Here is a 15,504-nt window from a genome sequence, read left to right on the forward strand (position 1 = left end):
AGGTTATGCTATAAGCTGTTTAGTAAGGTGAATACTGGAAGTTAATACAAATTGAAGAGAATAAAATTACCGAAAGCTTAATTACTCAGTTTTTTTCTTACTCATGAAGCTTAATTTGTATGTTCTGATATAAATCTTGAGACAGACACTTCCAAAAAAAGATGAAGAGGAAGAGGAAGAGACTGAGAAAAAGCAGCCTGATCCACTTCATCAGATTATCCTCTATTTTAGTCGCAGTGCTCTCACAGAGAGAAGGTAAAAAAAGCTGTCTTGAAAAGCACATTGAGTAAAAGCACCAGTAATTGAATATCTAGTAACATTAAAGAAGTGATTTAGCATAACTTCAGTTCCTTAGAGTGCATGGTGAATACTTTTTGCCTCTCAGTTTCATTAAAGTTTTCATGTATTTAAATTCAATATAACCTCTTTATTAAGATAAATATTGACTGTTTTTGAAATTTTAAAAGCTTGGTAAATATCCAGTACAGAAATAACTGAGCATGAATTCTTATAAAAACATAAAGTCTACAGGAACTACTGGTTTATTCAGATTACCTTCCCCTGGTCTCTGCTGCTTATAGATGTGTGGTGATGGTGCTGGTATTCATTACATTTTATTCAGTATATCAGAAAAGGTTTCATTGACGATCAGCATGAATCTCTTTCAGTGACAGTTTCTGCTTTGAATTTAGACTGTTGATTGGAATATGTATTTTTTTATGAGTAGGGCACTTCATATGCTTTTTATGTATGACTAATGTAATCTTGCCATCTGATTGATTGCTATAATTATTCTAACTATATCTCCATTATACTTTTCTGCACCTACAACAGCCAGTGATCCTTACTTATCCAACATAAGTCCAAAAGTCCATGATGTCCAAATATACCTCTAAACTGTTTAATTAAAAATTAGACTTGGTTTGAGATAAGAAAATGCATTCAGAACATGATTTTCAAGTATAATTGTGTTTTAAGTAGCTGTGTGTTTCTGTTTTAATAAAATACCCTTTAATAAAATGGTATTTAAATGTTAGTAGGAGTATGACTTCTTTTTATTACTATATAATAAAATAATTTTGCTTATTCTTTACTCTTTATAGCAAACTAGAAGATGATCCTTTATATATTGCCTATTCCGCTATGATGGCAAAGGTAAATATAGTATTTCAAGCTCCATCCCTCACTCCTCTCAGGTGCTTCCTGTTCATTTTAGATGCTTCCCTCTGTTTTAAGTGTAAATTCTACTTGTAATTTCTATATTTTAATGAAGTAAATGCTGTTCAGTTATATATGTATAAAATGAGACATTTCCTACATTAATAGTATGAAATACCAGTAGGTGCAATCCTATTGGTATCACTTGGCACTTTGTTTTGTATGGGATTAACTCATGAGCAGTCGTAACATCAGTTATTTTTATTCTTTGGGTAATTATTTTGGGGTTAAAATTTTAAGTCTGTCAGAAATCAGTTGACAGGTTTTGCAACATACTGATCACAGCTGACACATGTGAGGAGAGTTTGACTGTGAAGAAAAATATTATGGGTATAAATAGAGATATGAAATAAGAACACATAGCCTGCAGTTACAGGGTGTATGTGTAGTTGAATGAATACAGTGAAGTACTCACACATTAGGGAATATCAGTTTCTTATGTGGATGAGAACAAATATTTATAATGACAGGGATTTAAAATCTTCCTAGTGCCTTTAATTGTTGCTTGAAAAGAGAATTCTTTGGTCATTTTTGTAGAAATACTATAGTAAAAATAGACATATTTTATAATAAGAAAAATCTTGTGCTTTCTCTTTCTAACATAAAAAGAGCTGTCAGGAAGCAGAAGAAGAGGAAGAAGAAGAAAAGGAAAAGACATTTGAGGTAAGAGTTTAAATAACATTTCTTTCTCATTGCCTAATGTGCTAGTGTTTTAACTATTTCTTCTAGAATAAATGCAAGAATAACATAGTTATTGAGCTGATTAGTTATTGAGCTGATTTTCTAGGTTGTTCGTATAAAACAAATACGGTGCATTCTGAAGTTTTGGAATCAAACAATCCATATGGATTATGGAGGCAGATGGCCTTCAACAACTTCAGATTTCTCACAATTCTTTTTTTTTCTGAACCAGTTCCACTCTGTATTGTGTTCTCATTTTTATTCCCAAACCCAGGAGAAAGAAATGGAAAAACAGAGAACTCTCTATCAGCAAGCTCGCTTACATGATCGTGGAGCTGCTGAGATGGTCCTTCAAATGATTAGTGCAAGCAAAGGTAATATTCTGTGCAGCATTAAAAGTATACATGATGTACATATCATTGGTATAATGCTACACATATATAGAATGTATTATGTCATTATACTTATGATACATATAACTTGTATATGGCAATGAGGCAAAATAAATATCCATTGCAATGATACTAGGTAAAATTTCCAGACTGCTTTTCTGGTTAAATAGTTCATAAGTGCAAGTTCTAATGACTGCACCCTCGTTTGACAGGTCATACAGGACCCATGGTTATTGAAACACTGAAACTTGGTATCGCTATTCTAAATGGTGGGAACACAATAGTTCAACAGGTAATGCTTTCCTAATGACTGTGAATCTTGCTTGTGGAAAGAAGGAAAGTAATTTTGAGAATTTTAGTGTTATAGTGCCTTTAATTTTAAGCTAAACAGTGAAGAAATATCAGGGTATTTTTGGTACAATAACAATGACACTATTGCTTGCCAGTGACTTGCATTTCAAATGGTAATTCAAAAAGTTGTTAGTTCATATAATTCTAATATAGATTTTTTTTTTTCCTCCCAAAATGTACACCTTCTAGAAAATGCTAGACTACCTGAAGGAGAAAAAGGATGCTGGATTTTTTCAAAGTCTCTCTGGCTTGATGCAGTCCTGCAGGTAAAAGCATAAATCATATTATTACAGTTTCAGTTTTATTCAAGTTGGTGGCTTATCACTCAGTGCAGGTGGATTTGTTAAGATTTAAATTACAGGAGTCACAGACTGTAGAATTCTTGTTGAAAATTTTTGTGAATAGAGGAACGGTATGTTAATCTTTTAGAGTATTCTTCCAAAGGAGAAAATAAAGCAAAGACTGTGTATGCCTTTGAAGGCTTAGTTTGGAGAGGCAGAAAAGTAAACTGTAAAGGCTCCTTTACTGGCCCAAGATCCATCAAATTTTCCACCTGGGTGGTTATAAGGATAGAGAAAAGCCATCACTGAAGGAGAGACAGGCCAGTGGAGCTTTATCAGGCTTTCAGTTTCTCCACATCTCTGATGAGTTACATAATCTCTGTTTCTTCATTTGAATCCTCTTCAAATATATGTCAGGTTTGTTAGAAATGGCACGTCACCAGTGAGACTACAGTAGCCCATTCCCTTGATAAACCGTAAGTTCTAGTTAAGGTGAAGGACTCATAGAAAGAAGTTGGGAAACTGTTGGTATTTCTGATTACACTTACAGTAGAGAACCTCCTTCTTTTAGTCTTTTAAAGCAACAGGAGAGTTCTGAAGGAGTAGACTGGAAATTAGAATTGGAGGAGCTGTGTGGAAGGAATGGTGACCTGCACTGCAGAAATTATTGCCGAGTAGTTGCAACCTAATTAAATAACATCTGACTTCTAATTTTTACATTTATATAGAACAATTTAGCAAGGATTTGCTCAAACAGGACCTACAGCAATGATATTACCAATAGTGTATGTGTATTGTTCAGGACTTCATTAAAAATTGTTTTGATCAAATGACTTGAACACTTAGAATGAAAATGATGCTTTAAAAATGCTTTTAGTTTTAATGATGTTGCTAGATAGAATATGTGACTGCATTGCTTTTAACTGAAAAAGAAAATAGATAATCATAGAATTGTATTTGAACTATCTGAATGAAAGTATTCTGATTCCATATGTCTTCTGAATAACATAATAATGCATAATATATGCAGTAACAATATAATAGAAATAGTAGTGATAACTTAGTCGAAAAGAGTGTGATGAAGAAATGTCCTTTTGGAAGGCAGATTTAAATCAATATAGAGAGTAATATTTCAGGTTCCTTTCCCACTTCTCATTTCTATATGAAACCATGAATGACTGGAAGTGAGGTTAGGTAAGTCGTGAGACCTAACTTGAGACTCATTTCTTTCCAGAAATCAACACTGGATCCTCATTTTCATCACAAGCTCTTTTATTTAATGTTCATATTAAATAAAATAAGAGGCAATGCATGTCACAGTGGGTCAAAGCTAGTTGTTAAAGACCTCCAGAGATTTCCCAGATGAAAATAATTTTCCACTGTGTACTACAGTGGTTGTTCCTGTTTGTTTTTTTTTCCAATGAAAGTGTTCTTGACTTGAATGCGTTTGAGAGACAAAATAAAGCAGAAGGCCTGGGGATGGTTACTGAAGAAGGAACTCGTAAGTAGCATGAAATTGATTCCAGTAGTGCTTCAAACGTTATTTGTGCTTCCTTCTTTAACTAGAACTGTTATTTACTGTGGCTTGAGTTTTCTGTCGATAAACTTACTATAAGTAATTCTAGGCTTTGGGTTCTGAGTATGATTTATATTTACAATATCTGTAGCAGTAATTAAGAAAAACATTGTAACTTCCAATATTCTTATCTTGTATTCTTGTTATTTTTCTTTGATCCACAGTCATCGTTCGTGAGCGTGGTATGTTTGGGTTTACAGTTTTTGATACTATTGTTGCAAAACTGTGTTGCAAATACAGAGAGAAATATTTCATTGCATCTTCCAGATATATTTAGGTTTAGCTTTATGGTCTGCAGCAGGTTGTGTGCTCAGCTTGGATAAACAGTTTGATGCTTATTTAATAAATGTCATTCATATTTAAGGCATGATTTTAGTTATGACTAACAATTTATTTATTAGATATATATCCTGTTGTGCTTTTTAAAATTATTTTTTAATTTTTTTAACCATGGATGCATTGGAGTGCTAAATATTTTGGCTTTGCTTTTTCTGTCTCAGTTTTTCTTTTCATTATTATCAGTTTGTTTCTTTCGAATTGCTTTACGCTTTTATGATACTGTCTTTTACTAAAATTCCAGTTGTAAAGGTTGCTGTAAGATTGTGTTCTGCATATTTAATCATAACAGTTGTCACATAATTATTGTATTTATATATTTTAAAGGTGAAAAAGTGTTGCAGCATCATGAATTTACTCAAGATCTATTTAGATTTTTACAACTCCTCTGTGAAGGGCATAACAATGGTAGGTGAACTGAATTAATTTGGGGGAAAATGTATGATGAGTCTCTGTTCTTAAACAGAATTGAACAAAACTGAATAGATTCTAATGGCTTATTCCTTCTAACTCATTTAGTGTTCTGAGCAGAAACTGATATGCCAAGAACTTGAATTGTGGAGTTCAGTTTGAATTTTTAAGTCTTAACATAATTTCAGTTTTTATGCCAATTATTAATAGTAAAGCTTTTTGCAAGTCATGTGGGTAACAATTCTTCAGTTGCATTTACTTTATGATCTACTGTAGTTCAATTTCCACCACATAAACATCTGTACCCAGCAAGCTACTTAAAAAGGATGCATTCTGCATGTCTCCATGAGAGCATGAAAACAACCTTGTATTTGTTAATTCCTATATATATACTAACCAATCACAAATCACTTCTTATTTCAGATTTTCAGAATTACCTACGTACTCAGATGGGCAACACCACAACAGTGAATATTATCATTAGTACAGTTGACTATCTCTTGCGTCTTCAGGTGAGGCAAAACCAGAGAAAAATGGAATACAACATATTTGCCTTCTCTTCATTTTTCTAAAATCACATTTTACTGAAATAAAATGTGAAAATCCTCTCTTCAGGTATTCTAAAATGAAGAATTCTGATTTAATTTATTTCATCTCTTTTTTCCTTTTAAAATAGATGAGCTTTCAGAATTCTGTGTGAAACCAGGTGTTTGTTAATTTACTTCATTTTTCACTTCTTCAAGGAGCAGTTTGATAAAACCACAAAAAGTTATTTTCATAAGAAACAGATTGATACAAAATGCTAAAATTCATCTGCTGCTGATTCAACTTTTGGTGATACAAATGCAAGCATACTGCATACAGAATCCAAAATTAGACAATGTATCATTGTTGATTTTTTCTTAGGAATCAATCAGCGACTTCTATTGGTACTATTCAGGAAAGGATGTTATTGATGAATCGGGACAACGTAACTTCTCTAAAGCTTTGGCTGTCACCAAACAAATATTCAATTCCCTTACAGAATATATCCAGGTAAACAAAATGTTTTACTCGCAGTGCCAGCAATGAAGTTCTATGGCCTGATAATATCCTATCACAAATCTGTAAATACTTTGGCTTTATTTTTCTTAAATTTGATAAAGTTACATAGCATCACTGGTCCAGTGTAAAGTTAATACTAAAACATGTGAATGGCTACATATTTAATATGATACGATTGAGTATTCATACACTAGATAGCAGAGACCTTGGGAAGCTTTCTCCTGTAGCTTCATGGAAATCTGAAGTTTCTCTATTTTATTTTTTTTTTCAGGGAGAAATCCTATGAAATAATTAATTTTTAAAATTGTATTTCATATAAATAAAATGTGCTTTTTTTTCTTAAATTTTATAGGGTCCTTGCATAGGTAATCAACAGAGTCTGGCTCATAGTAGGCTGTGGGATGCAGTTGTTGGCTTTCTTCATGTGTTTGCCAATATGCAGATGAAACTTTCACAGGTATTTTCAGTAGTCAAATAATCTCTTTCATGTGTTAGTCAAGTGAAACCTGTAAAGCAGTTAATGTGCTGCTACTCATCAGTTATGCATGGGCCTAATGTAATGTAGAGACCCAAGACTAAATCTCACGACTAGCATCTTCATATCGCTCCTTTCAGCATTAATCATCACAGTGCACTCACTTTTTCGAATATCAAACTCACTGCTTCCAGCTCCATTATACCTCTCTGATAATGAATGTGGCAGTTTGTTCAGTTACCACAACCTGATGATCTGTCAGAGCAGAAACACAATTAAAAGCATTTTAATTGGCTTCCGTGCTACAGATCAGTAAGGCAAGAGAAAAGCTGGGAAAAATTCAAAGAGGGAGGGAATGTGGCAGGCAGTCAACTTGTCCCATTAATCCGTCACAAGCATGGAGCAAGAGGGCAATAAGCAGTGTTCATTTCACTGTGCAGAGCATTGTGGAATCCCAGCCCTCCTCACAGTTTCAGGCTTCTGTGTTCTTTTGCAACCGCTGCTAAATGTACCCATACAGTCAGGCCACTGGGAACCGAAGGCAACCGTGCAGTCATTTTCTCACTCTTGTTCAGTGCTCTGCTACCCTCTGACTTACTCGTAAGATTTCTACCCACCCTACAGAAGTATATCTGAATTTTCAGGGTACTTAACAGTTTTAGGTCCTTCATCTTAGTCACAAACCCATGTTAGACTATTCTGTAGTTAAACTGAACAGTTGTAGTTCAGTTTGAGTGGTAATGCATCCTGCCGCTAAATAGTCCCTGTGAAGTGTGAAAGGGTGAATTCTTTCTGAGGTGAATACTGCCAGATGTGCCAAATAATCAATTTTGTGATTTTTTTGCTGTCCCTTATCTGCCCTTTCGTACTCCTTAATGCTTTATTAAAGCTTATCTTTATGGTATTAATACCTCTGCTGTAGTAAGTTACCCTCATATTGTATAAGATCCCTGGTAGTAATCATAATGAAATGACAATGAAATCTTGAGGAATGTGAACTACATTTAGATGATCATCCTGCATACTGCTTTTTTCCAGATGTATTTATAGTTTTCCAGATAAAAACAAATTAAAAAACAACCTTATATTTTTTTAATTTTTTTTTTTCCCAGGACTCTGCTCAGATTGAATTACTCAAAGAACTGTTAGATCTGCTAAAGGATATGGTAGTGATGCTCTTGTCACTGCTTGAAGGTTGGACCTGTTTTTGTTTATGGTCAATTATGATTTTCCCAGCTTCATAATGTAAAGTATGATAGCTGTGTTAATCTTTCTAAACTGTTTTTAAATTGCCTTTATGTAATGTCAGGAAAAAAATATTTCACATTTATTTAATAATTATTGTGGAATATACTTAAGTCTTGAAAAGAGGGCTGCTACAAAAAAGCATATTGAAAGAAAAATTACAACGTTTGAGAACATTTGTTCTGTTCTCAGAATGAATATGAGATCATTTTCTTTAACATCTAGCAATGACAAATAACTTCCTGTTTTCACTCACTGTTTAGGCAACGTTGTAAATGGAACTATTGGAAAACAAATGGTTGACACACTTGTAGAATCATCTAGCAATGTAGAAATGATTTTGAAGTTCTTTGACATGTTCCTTAAGTTAAAAGATCTGACTAACTCAGATGCTTTCAAAGAGCATGACCCAGATGGTAAAGGCATCATTTCAAAGAAGGAATTTCAAAAATCAATGGAGGCTCAAAAACAATACATACAGTCAGAGATTGAATTCCTGCTGTCCTGTGCAGAAGCTGATGAAAATGATATGTTTAACTATATTGATTTTGTGGAAAGATTCCATGAACCAGCTAAAGACATTGGATTTAATGTAGCTGTATTGCTAACAAACCTTTCAGAGCACATGCCTAATGACTCACGCCTTCAGAGCTTACTTGAACCTGCAGAAAGTGTTCTTAATTACTTTGAACCATACCTTGGCCGCATTGAAATAATAGGTGGAGCCAAGAAAATAGAAAGAGTTTACTTTGAAATCAGTGAGTCCAGTAGAATGCAGTGGGAGAAGCCACAGGTGAAGGAATCTAAAAGGCAGTTTATATTTGATGTTGTAAATGAAGGTGGAGAGCAAGAAAAAATGGAACTCTTTGTGAATTTCTGTGAAGACACAATCTTTGAAATGCAGTTAGCATCCCAGATCTCTGAAACGGATTCATCTGAGAGGCCTGAGGAAGAGGAAGAGACAGAGTCTTGTTATGTAATGGATATTGGAGATGATGAGGAAGACGAAAAGTCCCTGGAATCTGCTTCAGCTTTTGCAATGGCCTGTGTTGCAGTGAAGAAGAATGTTGCCAACTTTTTTAAAACAATCACTGTGAAGAACCTAAGGAAACAGTACAGGAAAGTTAGAAAGATGACAGTAAAAGAGATGGTGAAACTGTTCTTCTCTTTTTTCTGGCTCCTATTTGTAGGGATGTTCCAACTGTTCTTTACTATAGTGTGGGGAATTTTCCAGATTCTTTGGAGCACTGTATTTGGGGGTGGCCTAGTTGAGGGAGCAAAAAATATTAAAGTGACTAAAATACTAGGGGACATGCCTGACCCAACACAGTTTGGAATTCATGATGATGTTATGGAAGCAGAAAAAGCTGAAGGTGCTGAGCATGGCATCAGAGCTGACCTTGTGCAGTTTGCAAAGGGTGAAAAGGGAGAAGCTGACATCATATCAGACATTTTTGGCATTCATACAAAGAAAGAAGGTGCCTCAAAACATGGTCATGATGCTGGGCTTGGAGATATTGCAGAAATCCTTGGTACTGATATCCAGTCATCTTTGGAAAACACAGTTCGTAAGAAAAAAGGACTACAGGTATGCTAAAGAGATTTTGTATTTCCTTGCAAAAAATAATAATAAGACAAACATTTTACTGAATTTTCTATTAGTAATTGAATTATTTGTCAGTTAACTGATTCATAAATGTTCTTGGTGAGAACATACTTTATAATCTGTATTCTTAAAAAAAACCCAACAAACAAGACAGCAGAGTTTATGTGCCCAGTGTGTTTAGATTTCACTGTAGTAAATTGTTATTGTGCATTTGCATTCAAAACAAAAATTGCTAGCAGCTTTCTAGGCATGGATTTTGGTTTAAATGGTTTACAGTTTTGTTTATTTTGCATGCCCCATTTTCCCACAGTATATTTCAATCAGTTTTATGATCTACTTTCTCCGTAATGCCTTGTCATTATCATCTTTCTTGTACATGCTTTACTGGTCTCTTTTTCCTATTATTTGAAATAATTTTTCCCAAATTTGTTGTTACTGTGTTTACCATGTCATCATTCTTTCCTCATATTCTGTTTTATGAACAGTATATTTTGTTCCACTCAGCTGAGCTAAATATAACTTGTCATTCTGTTTGAAAATGGATTGAACTAAATGTCAAAACCAAAATGCATTTGTCATATTTGGAAGGCATTATGTTTCACTCTACACTTTAGATCTGTTTCTACTTGTTATTCAAATATATCTTCCCTTTCTTTAATCCACCTCTTTACAGTATGCTTTCCAAATATTTTCAGGATGAGCCTCCATTGTACAACTTCTTAGTTCATTAAGTCCTCTTCATTTGTATGCTTTTCTCAGAGATTTATTGCCTAGATCAAACTATATATTTCTATTTACTTTTATTATTTATTTATTTATTTATTTTTATGTGTGTACTTCAAAGTTACAGTCTTTTAAAAAAGGGATTTATTAATTCTTCTCCTACCCCTTAGAAGAACTAGGCATTATCAAATGATCTCTGAATAACCCTTCACCAGCTTGAAATCTTAGGGGAAACTATTTGTGGAAGTTACACATGCTTTCATTACATGTACTAGAGGAGGTTCCCAGATGAGAGGTGATATAAGGGAAACAAAACTGATTTTTTGTAGATTCTTTCTCTACTTATGTGTGAGGCAGACATGCAGGTGATTAGTGGGGGAAAAGCACAGATAGCTGTAACTTTAGAGTCCTTTGTGAATCTAGGACTTTGGAGTCTGCATCTCTTGGATTTCCAGTGAAGCTTAGTTATTCAAGCTACATTTAAAAATGAGTTTACTTTGGTCTTGCAACACTAAACCTAAGCGTGTTTGAAATCCAGGCTCAGGCTTCTTTGCTGCAGTTAGCTGTCTGTAAAATTGTATATTGCTTTTTCCTTATCTCAAGGGGCTGTTGTAAGCACACACTTGGGTGGTTTTGAGGGGTGCAAGTAAAGGTTTAATGAGCCATCAACCTCCCTAAGACAAATAGTTTGAAGAAAATATTGTAAAAGTTGTTTAAATAATTGTGTAGTTTTGACTGCATCAGTTGATCTTGGCAAAACCGACTGGGTTTTGTAGTATCTGATAATTACACAGGTCTTTTTCAGATTTTTGATGCTATCACTGATACACTGTTCTTCATTTTGTATTTGGAATGTGGCAAACTGATGCTCATTTTCTGCATAATCAGTAACTGCACTGAGTTTTCATGAGTGACTATTGTATTATGGTATGGTCTAGATGTAGTTAATTACCTTCATCCTCAACTGGTCACATAAGCTGTCTGATAACCACATATAATTACTTTACATTCTTAAAGGTCTTTTCCAGCTTAGTTGATTCTATGATTCTAAGTTGTTCAGTCAACTGAGCTAGTTACAGTAGTGGTAAAACTATGCTGAAAAAGGCTATCAGAAGAATTTCTGTAATTTTCACTGTTTACATCTAGTCTGAGCTCTCTATTATTTAAAACCAAATACTTTAAAAGTGCAAACTGGTGTAAAAAGTATAACGTGGTAATTATTGTATTTGTATCTTAGAAAACAATAACTAAAGTTACCAAAATGTTATTTGATTGGATCCATTTTGAGAGTTAAAATACTTTTTGCAGATATCTGAAATTGCAAAGGCTGAAACAGAAAGAAAAGCAGAAGCTGAGAAGGCTGAGTAAGTTACACAATTCCTGTTTGATTCCTTGCTAATTCCTAATGCTAGATAATTTCTCCAGAAATAATCCAAGCAATGCTCAGTATTCAAAGCACTTTATGTACACTTTGTCTCATCAGTATTTTGAAAACCAGCAGTCCCTAAGAGGCGGCAAAACCATCTCAATAGGCAACAAAATGGTAATCTGATTTTTGTGGCCTTTGACAATTCTGCATATATAAACCTGTGGCCATTGTCTTTCTAAAAATTCCAGTAACCACCTTTAAAAATGAGCACCAGGCTTGGAAAAATCTCTGCAACTTGTCATTATTGCTGTTTACACTTCCACTACTACGCACTATAATTTTCAGGCAGTAGTAGTTTAAATAAATATTATTACTGCTGTTTATCTGTTTTCAAGTCCCTACGTGCATTTTATTGTTACAGAATTGTTTTGATATGATCTGTCTCTCTCTTCAGTCCCTGCAGGGATGTTAAACATTATTTTCACTGTTTAGAGCACTTCCAGTAATTAAAAAGTGCACTTCAAATCTTCTATGGCTTTTTCAGTACAGGTATCCAAAGAACCTGTTGATGAGTGTTACTCAGTACGAAGACAATAACTAAGATAATAACTAAGATAAGCAATTTCTGAAGCTGTTGTTTCATCTAGGCCATGTTACATTATAATATTAAGTTGGTTAATGTTTAAATGGCTCAAATTACACCTTTTAAAAGTTTTGTTAAAACATATCACTGCTGGGCTTTTTTCTTTGTTGACTGATTTTGGTCTCCTGATTTAGACACTAGTGGCATATTCAGCAGAGCTTCAGTGAAGCAATTTCTAATTATCTAGGAATTTTCCCAAAATCTCCTGTGCCACTCATTTTATCTTATTTTTGACTTGTTCACCTCTTTTTTTCATAAGCATGATCTCCTTCTACTTCTATAATTTTATTGGACTTGTTTTCCTGATTCCCTGTTGCCTTGTCTGCCATGCTTAATTCTGCTCTCAAGTAATTCTGCAGCATATTCAAATTGCCTTCAGCTTACAAATCTGAGTTTAATGGCTTACATTCTGAGGCCACAAGAGGGACTTTTTTTGGTAGAAGATAAATACATTCTTGGACACCCATCACATGACTCCGACTGCAGTAGTAGTGTGATAAGGCGAACTACATACTGCATTTCTTTATCCTCACACCTTGAAACTTTCAACCACCTCAGTGCCTCAGCTTTCTTTTACATATATGCAAATTCAGCTGGGTTTTTTTTTTTTTCGCATTTGTTTTTTAGTTTAGTAACTAAATTCCCCTATTACTATACACAGTCTTGATACTTAATTTTCATAAAGGCAATTCAGTGGTACAGGAGGAATGATTGTAATCTACATACTTTGTAAGCTGTGACCTTCCGAAGTAAACTTCCTTCTCGTTAGTCATTCAACTCTGTAAGAACAAGGGCCTTGACTGAAATTAATACATTTTATGATACTGTGATTCAGGTATGATCCTGTGTACCAAATCCCAAAAGCTGTATTTCTCTTTTTCAGCCACAGGCTCAAAAAATTCCATGTGAACTCTCAAATTTTTTATGTTACTTGTGTTGGGTATATATGTACTTCACTGGTTTTGGCAAACATTATCCACTTCACACTTGATGCAGTAATTTCTGTCTGGTTTTTGGCTTTTTACCACATTGATCTCTCGTCAACAACTCTATCCGTGCATATAATTTGAAACTAAGGTTCCTTTTTTTACTCTGGTTTGCTCTCTACCTCAAATCTTAGAATAATTTTTCTTGCAGTATCAAAACTAGCTTTCAAAGCCAAACTTTCTGAATTGGGATTCTTTCTAAAGGAATGCATTTACAATACAGAAGTTTGGCTAGGTATTTTTGTTTTGATTGCCTTTCTTCTAGCATGGAAGATGGTGAAAAACAAGATAAAGCAAAGGAAGTACAATCCGAGCAGCTAGAAGAGGGAAAAATAAAGAAAAAGAAGCGGAGGCATGGACAAAAGCTTGAGAAACCAGAGGCAGTAATGGCTAACTTCTTCAAAGCTTTGGAAATTTATCAAACAAAAATGCTTGTAAGTTATTCCTAAATTATTTTAGTAATTGAATTTTTTTTAGGTACTGTAGAACTCTCATATTGAAGGGAGAGACATCATCATAAAAAGAACATTGGCCTGAGTTTTCAAATGACTGGCTGTATTCAGTCTGTTATGATTTTTGTAATACTTCAGAGAGTTATATACATGAAGTCTTTATGTGTGTGATATCCCTTATTTTGGTCTAACAGGACAGATAAACCTCCTGAGCTCGTTGTTAGGAGCTCCCTATTTTCCCTAATCTAACTTCTAGAATCTGTAATTCTAATTTCTGTGAGATATTTCTTTATTCTTAAAAACATCAGATGATGAACTCTATGAATCTGTCTCAAGTAGTTTATTGCAGTATTTTAGCATTCCTATGCCAGACTTCCTTCTAGAAAATTTTCCTTATTATTTCAGTATATCAGTCCCATTAATCCCATTTACCATGAAATGGCAGAATAGGCTGCCAAAAAATGCCCTTCTTTGTTGTAACTGGTGAATGAAGGCAACACAATTACATATTTATTTTCTTAGAAACTTTCTTACCTTGGTGTTAGCTAAAGGCTGCTTCTAATTTTCTTGATTTTTATTTTTTTTTTAATTTCAGCACTACTTGGCAAGAAATTTTTATAACTTAAGGTTTCTTGCTCTGTTTGTTGCATTTGCCATCAACTTTATTCTTCTATTTTACAAGGTAAGATTATACATTGTTCTTTAAATGGTTTGTTGTTACTTTCAGAGGAATATTTAATGATGGTTTCAGCGCTTGTTTAATAAAGTCCTTCAACATGAACTAAAGCATTTAGATATGAAATAGTTAATATTTTAAATTTTGTAACTAAAATTTGGATATTAAACCTCCTCGGTTTTTATTTTGTTCACACTAAATGAAAATATTTATTTCATCCCTCCATTATAGTTGAGCTTGTGTTTCTAGGCATTCTTTTCATTTACTCACAGAAATCTGTTACTGTTTGAATTTTAATCTCGTCATGGGAAATTTGAAATCCAACTAAAATAACTCACATGTCAAAACTGTTGCATTTTTTTTCTCTCATTTGTTTTAAAGATACTGAGAGACTTCATCTGATTATTCTCAGTGGTTATATTTCTGCTTTTTCTAAAGAACCGTACTGACTTCAGTTGGGTTTGGCTGATCAGTATAAGATTAATATCTCAGTTTAACTAGATCAGCTCATATGTTTTAGTTATATTTAATTTGTTTATAATTTTTTTTTCTTCATGTGTTTCAGGCTCAGGGGCATGTTTGCTTCAATTTATTTTTCTGTGAATTTATTCACCCGTAGTGAACATGAAATGTTTTTTTTTGTTGTTGCCATTTTTCCTATTCTCCCATTTCCATGTGGGAGTATAATTCAGCTTTCATACTTATTAGTTCCATTTTCTCTGTTGTCATTGCCAATATGGTTGTTCGTGACTTTTGATTAAGATATTTCTATACTGGGATTGAGACTTTTATTGATGGGTATGGGCAGGAACAAGAAATGTAAACCAAGAGAGTCCTTTTCAGAGTGTTTTTTCTGTAACCAATGAAGAAGCTTATTTATCCATACTTTAAAATTAATCTTAGGGTTTTACCTGAATGTCATGAGTTGTTCCAGGTGTATAACCCAGTGATACAAAGTAGAACACCTTCACTAATTTTATTACTGAATCTTCACAACCTCTGTCTGTGAAAAGGAGTAGAATTCACTAAAGAACACTCC

The 15,504-nt window shown here is 33.9% G+C and overlaps 1 protein-coding gene across 1 annotated transcript in view; it reads left to right on the plus strand.

Annotated features, from left to right (window-relative positions):
• Window positions 1–15,504, plus strand: part of RYR3 (ryanodine receptor 3) — a 184,503-nt gene that overhangs the window by 153,876 nt on the left and 15,123 nt on the right. The window contains exons 79-95 of the mRNA XM_065685792.1: window positions 146–255; window positions 1,104–1,155; window positions 1,828–1,881; window positions 2,174–2,273; window positions 2,504–2,583; window positions 2,832–2,908; window positions 4,351–4,424; window positions 4,664–4,681; window positions 5,163–5,243; window positions 5,670–5,758; window positions 6,153–6,281; window positions 6,643–6,747; window positions 7,878–7,959; window positions 8,274–9,598; window positions 11,648–11,703; window positions 13,603–13,771; window positions 14,385–14,471. Of these exons, the coding sequence (XP_065541864.1) occupies window positions 146–255; window positions 1,104–1,155; window positions 1,828–1,881; window positions 2,174–2,273; window positions 2,504–2,583; window positions 2,832–2,908; window positions 4,351–4,424; window positions 4,664–4,681; window positions 5,163–5,243; window positions 5,670–5,758; window positions 6,153–6,281; window positions 6,643–6,747; window positions 7,878–7,959; window positions 8,274–9,598; window positions 11,648–11,703; window positions 13,603–13,771; window positions 14,385–14,471 (2,688 nt within the window). The remainder of the gene's footprint in view (window positions 1–145; window positions 256–1,103; window positions 1,156–1,827; window positions 1,882–2,173; window positions 2,274–2,503; window positions 2,584–2,831; window positions 2,909–4,350; window positions 4,425–4,663; window positions 4,682–5,162; window positions 5,244–5,669; window positions 5,759–6,152; window positions 6,282–6,642; window positions 6,748–7,877; window positions 7,960–8,273; window positions 9,599–11,647; window positions 11,704–13,602; window positions 13,772–14,384; window positions 14,472–15,504) is intronic.

Source organism: Lathamus discolor, chromosome 6, assembly GCF_037157495.1.
Source record: "Lathamus discolor isolate bLatDis1 chromosome 6, bLatDis1.hap1, whole genome shotgun sequence".
In the NCBI taxonomy this organism is placed as follows: Eukaryota; Metazoa; Chordata; class Aves; order Psittaciformes; family Psittacidae; genus Lathamus; species Lathamus discolor.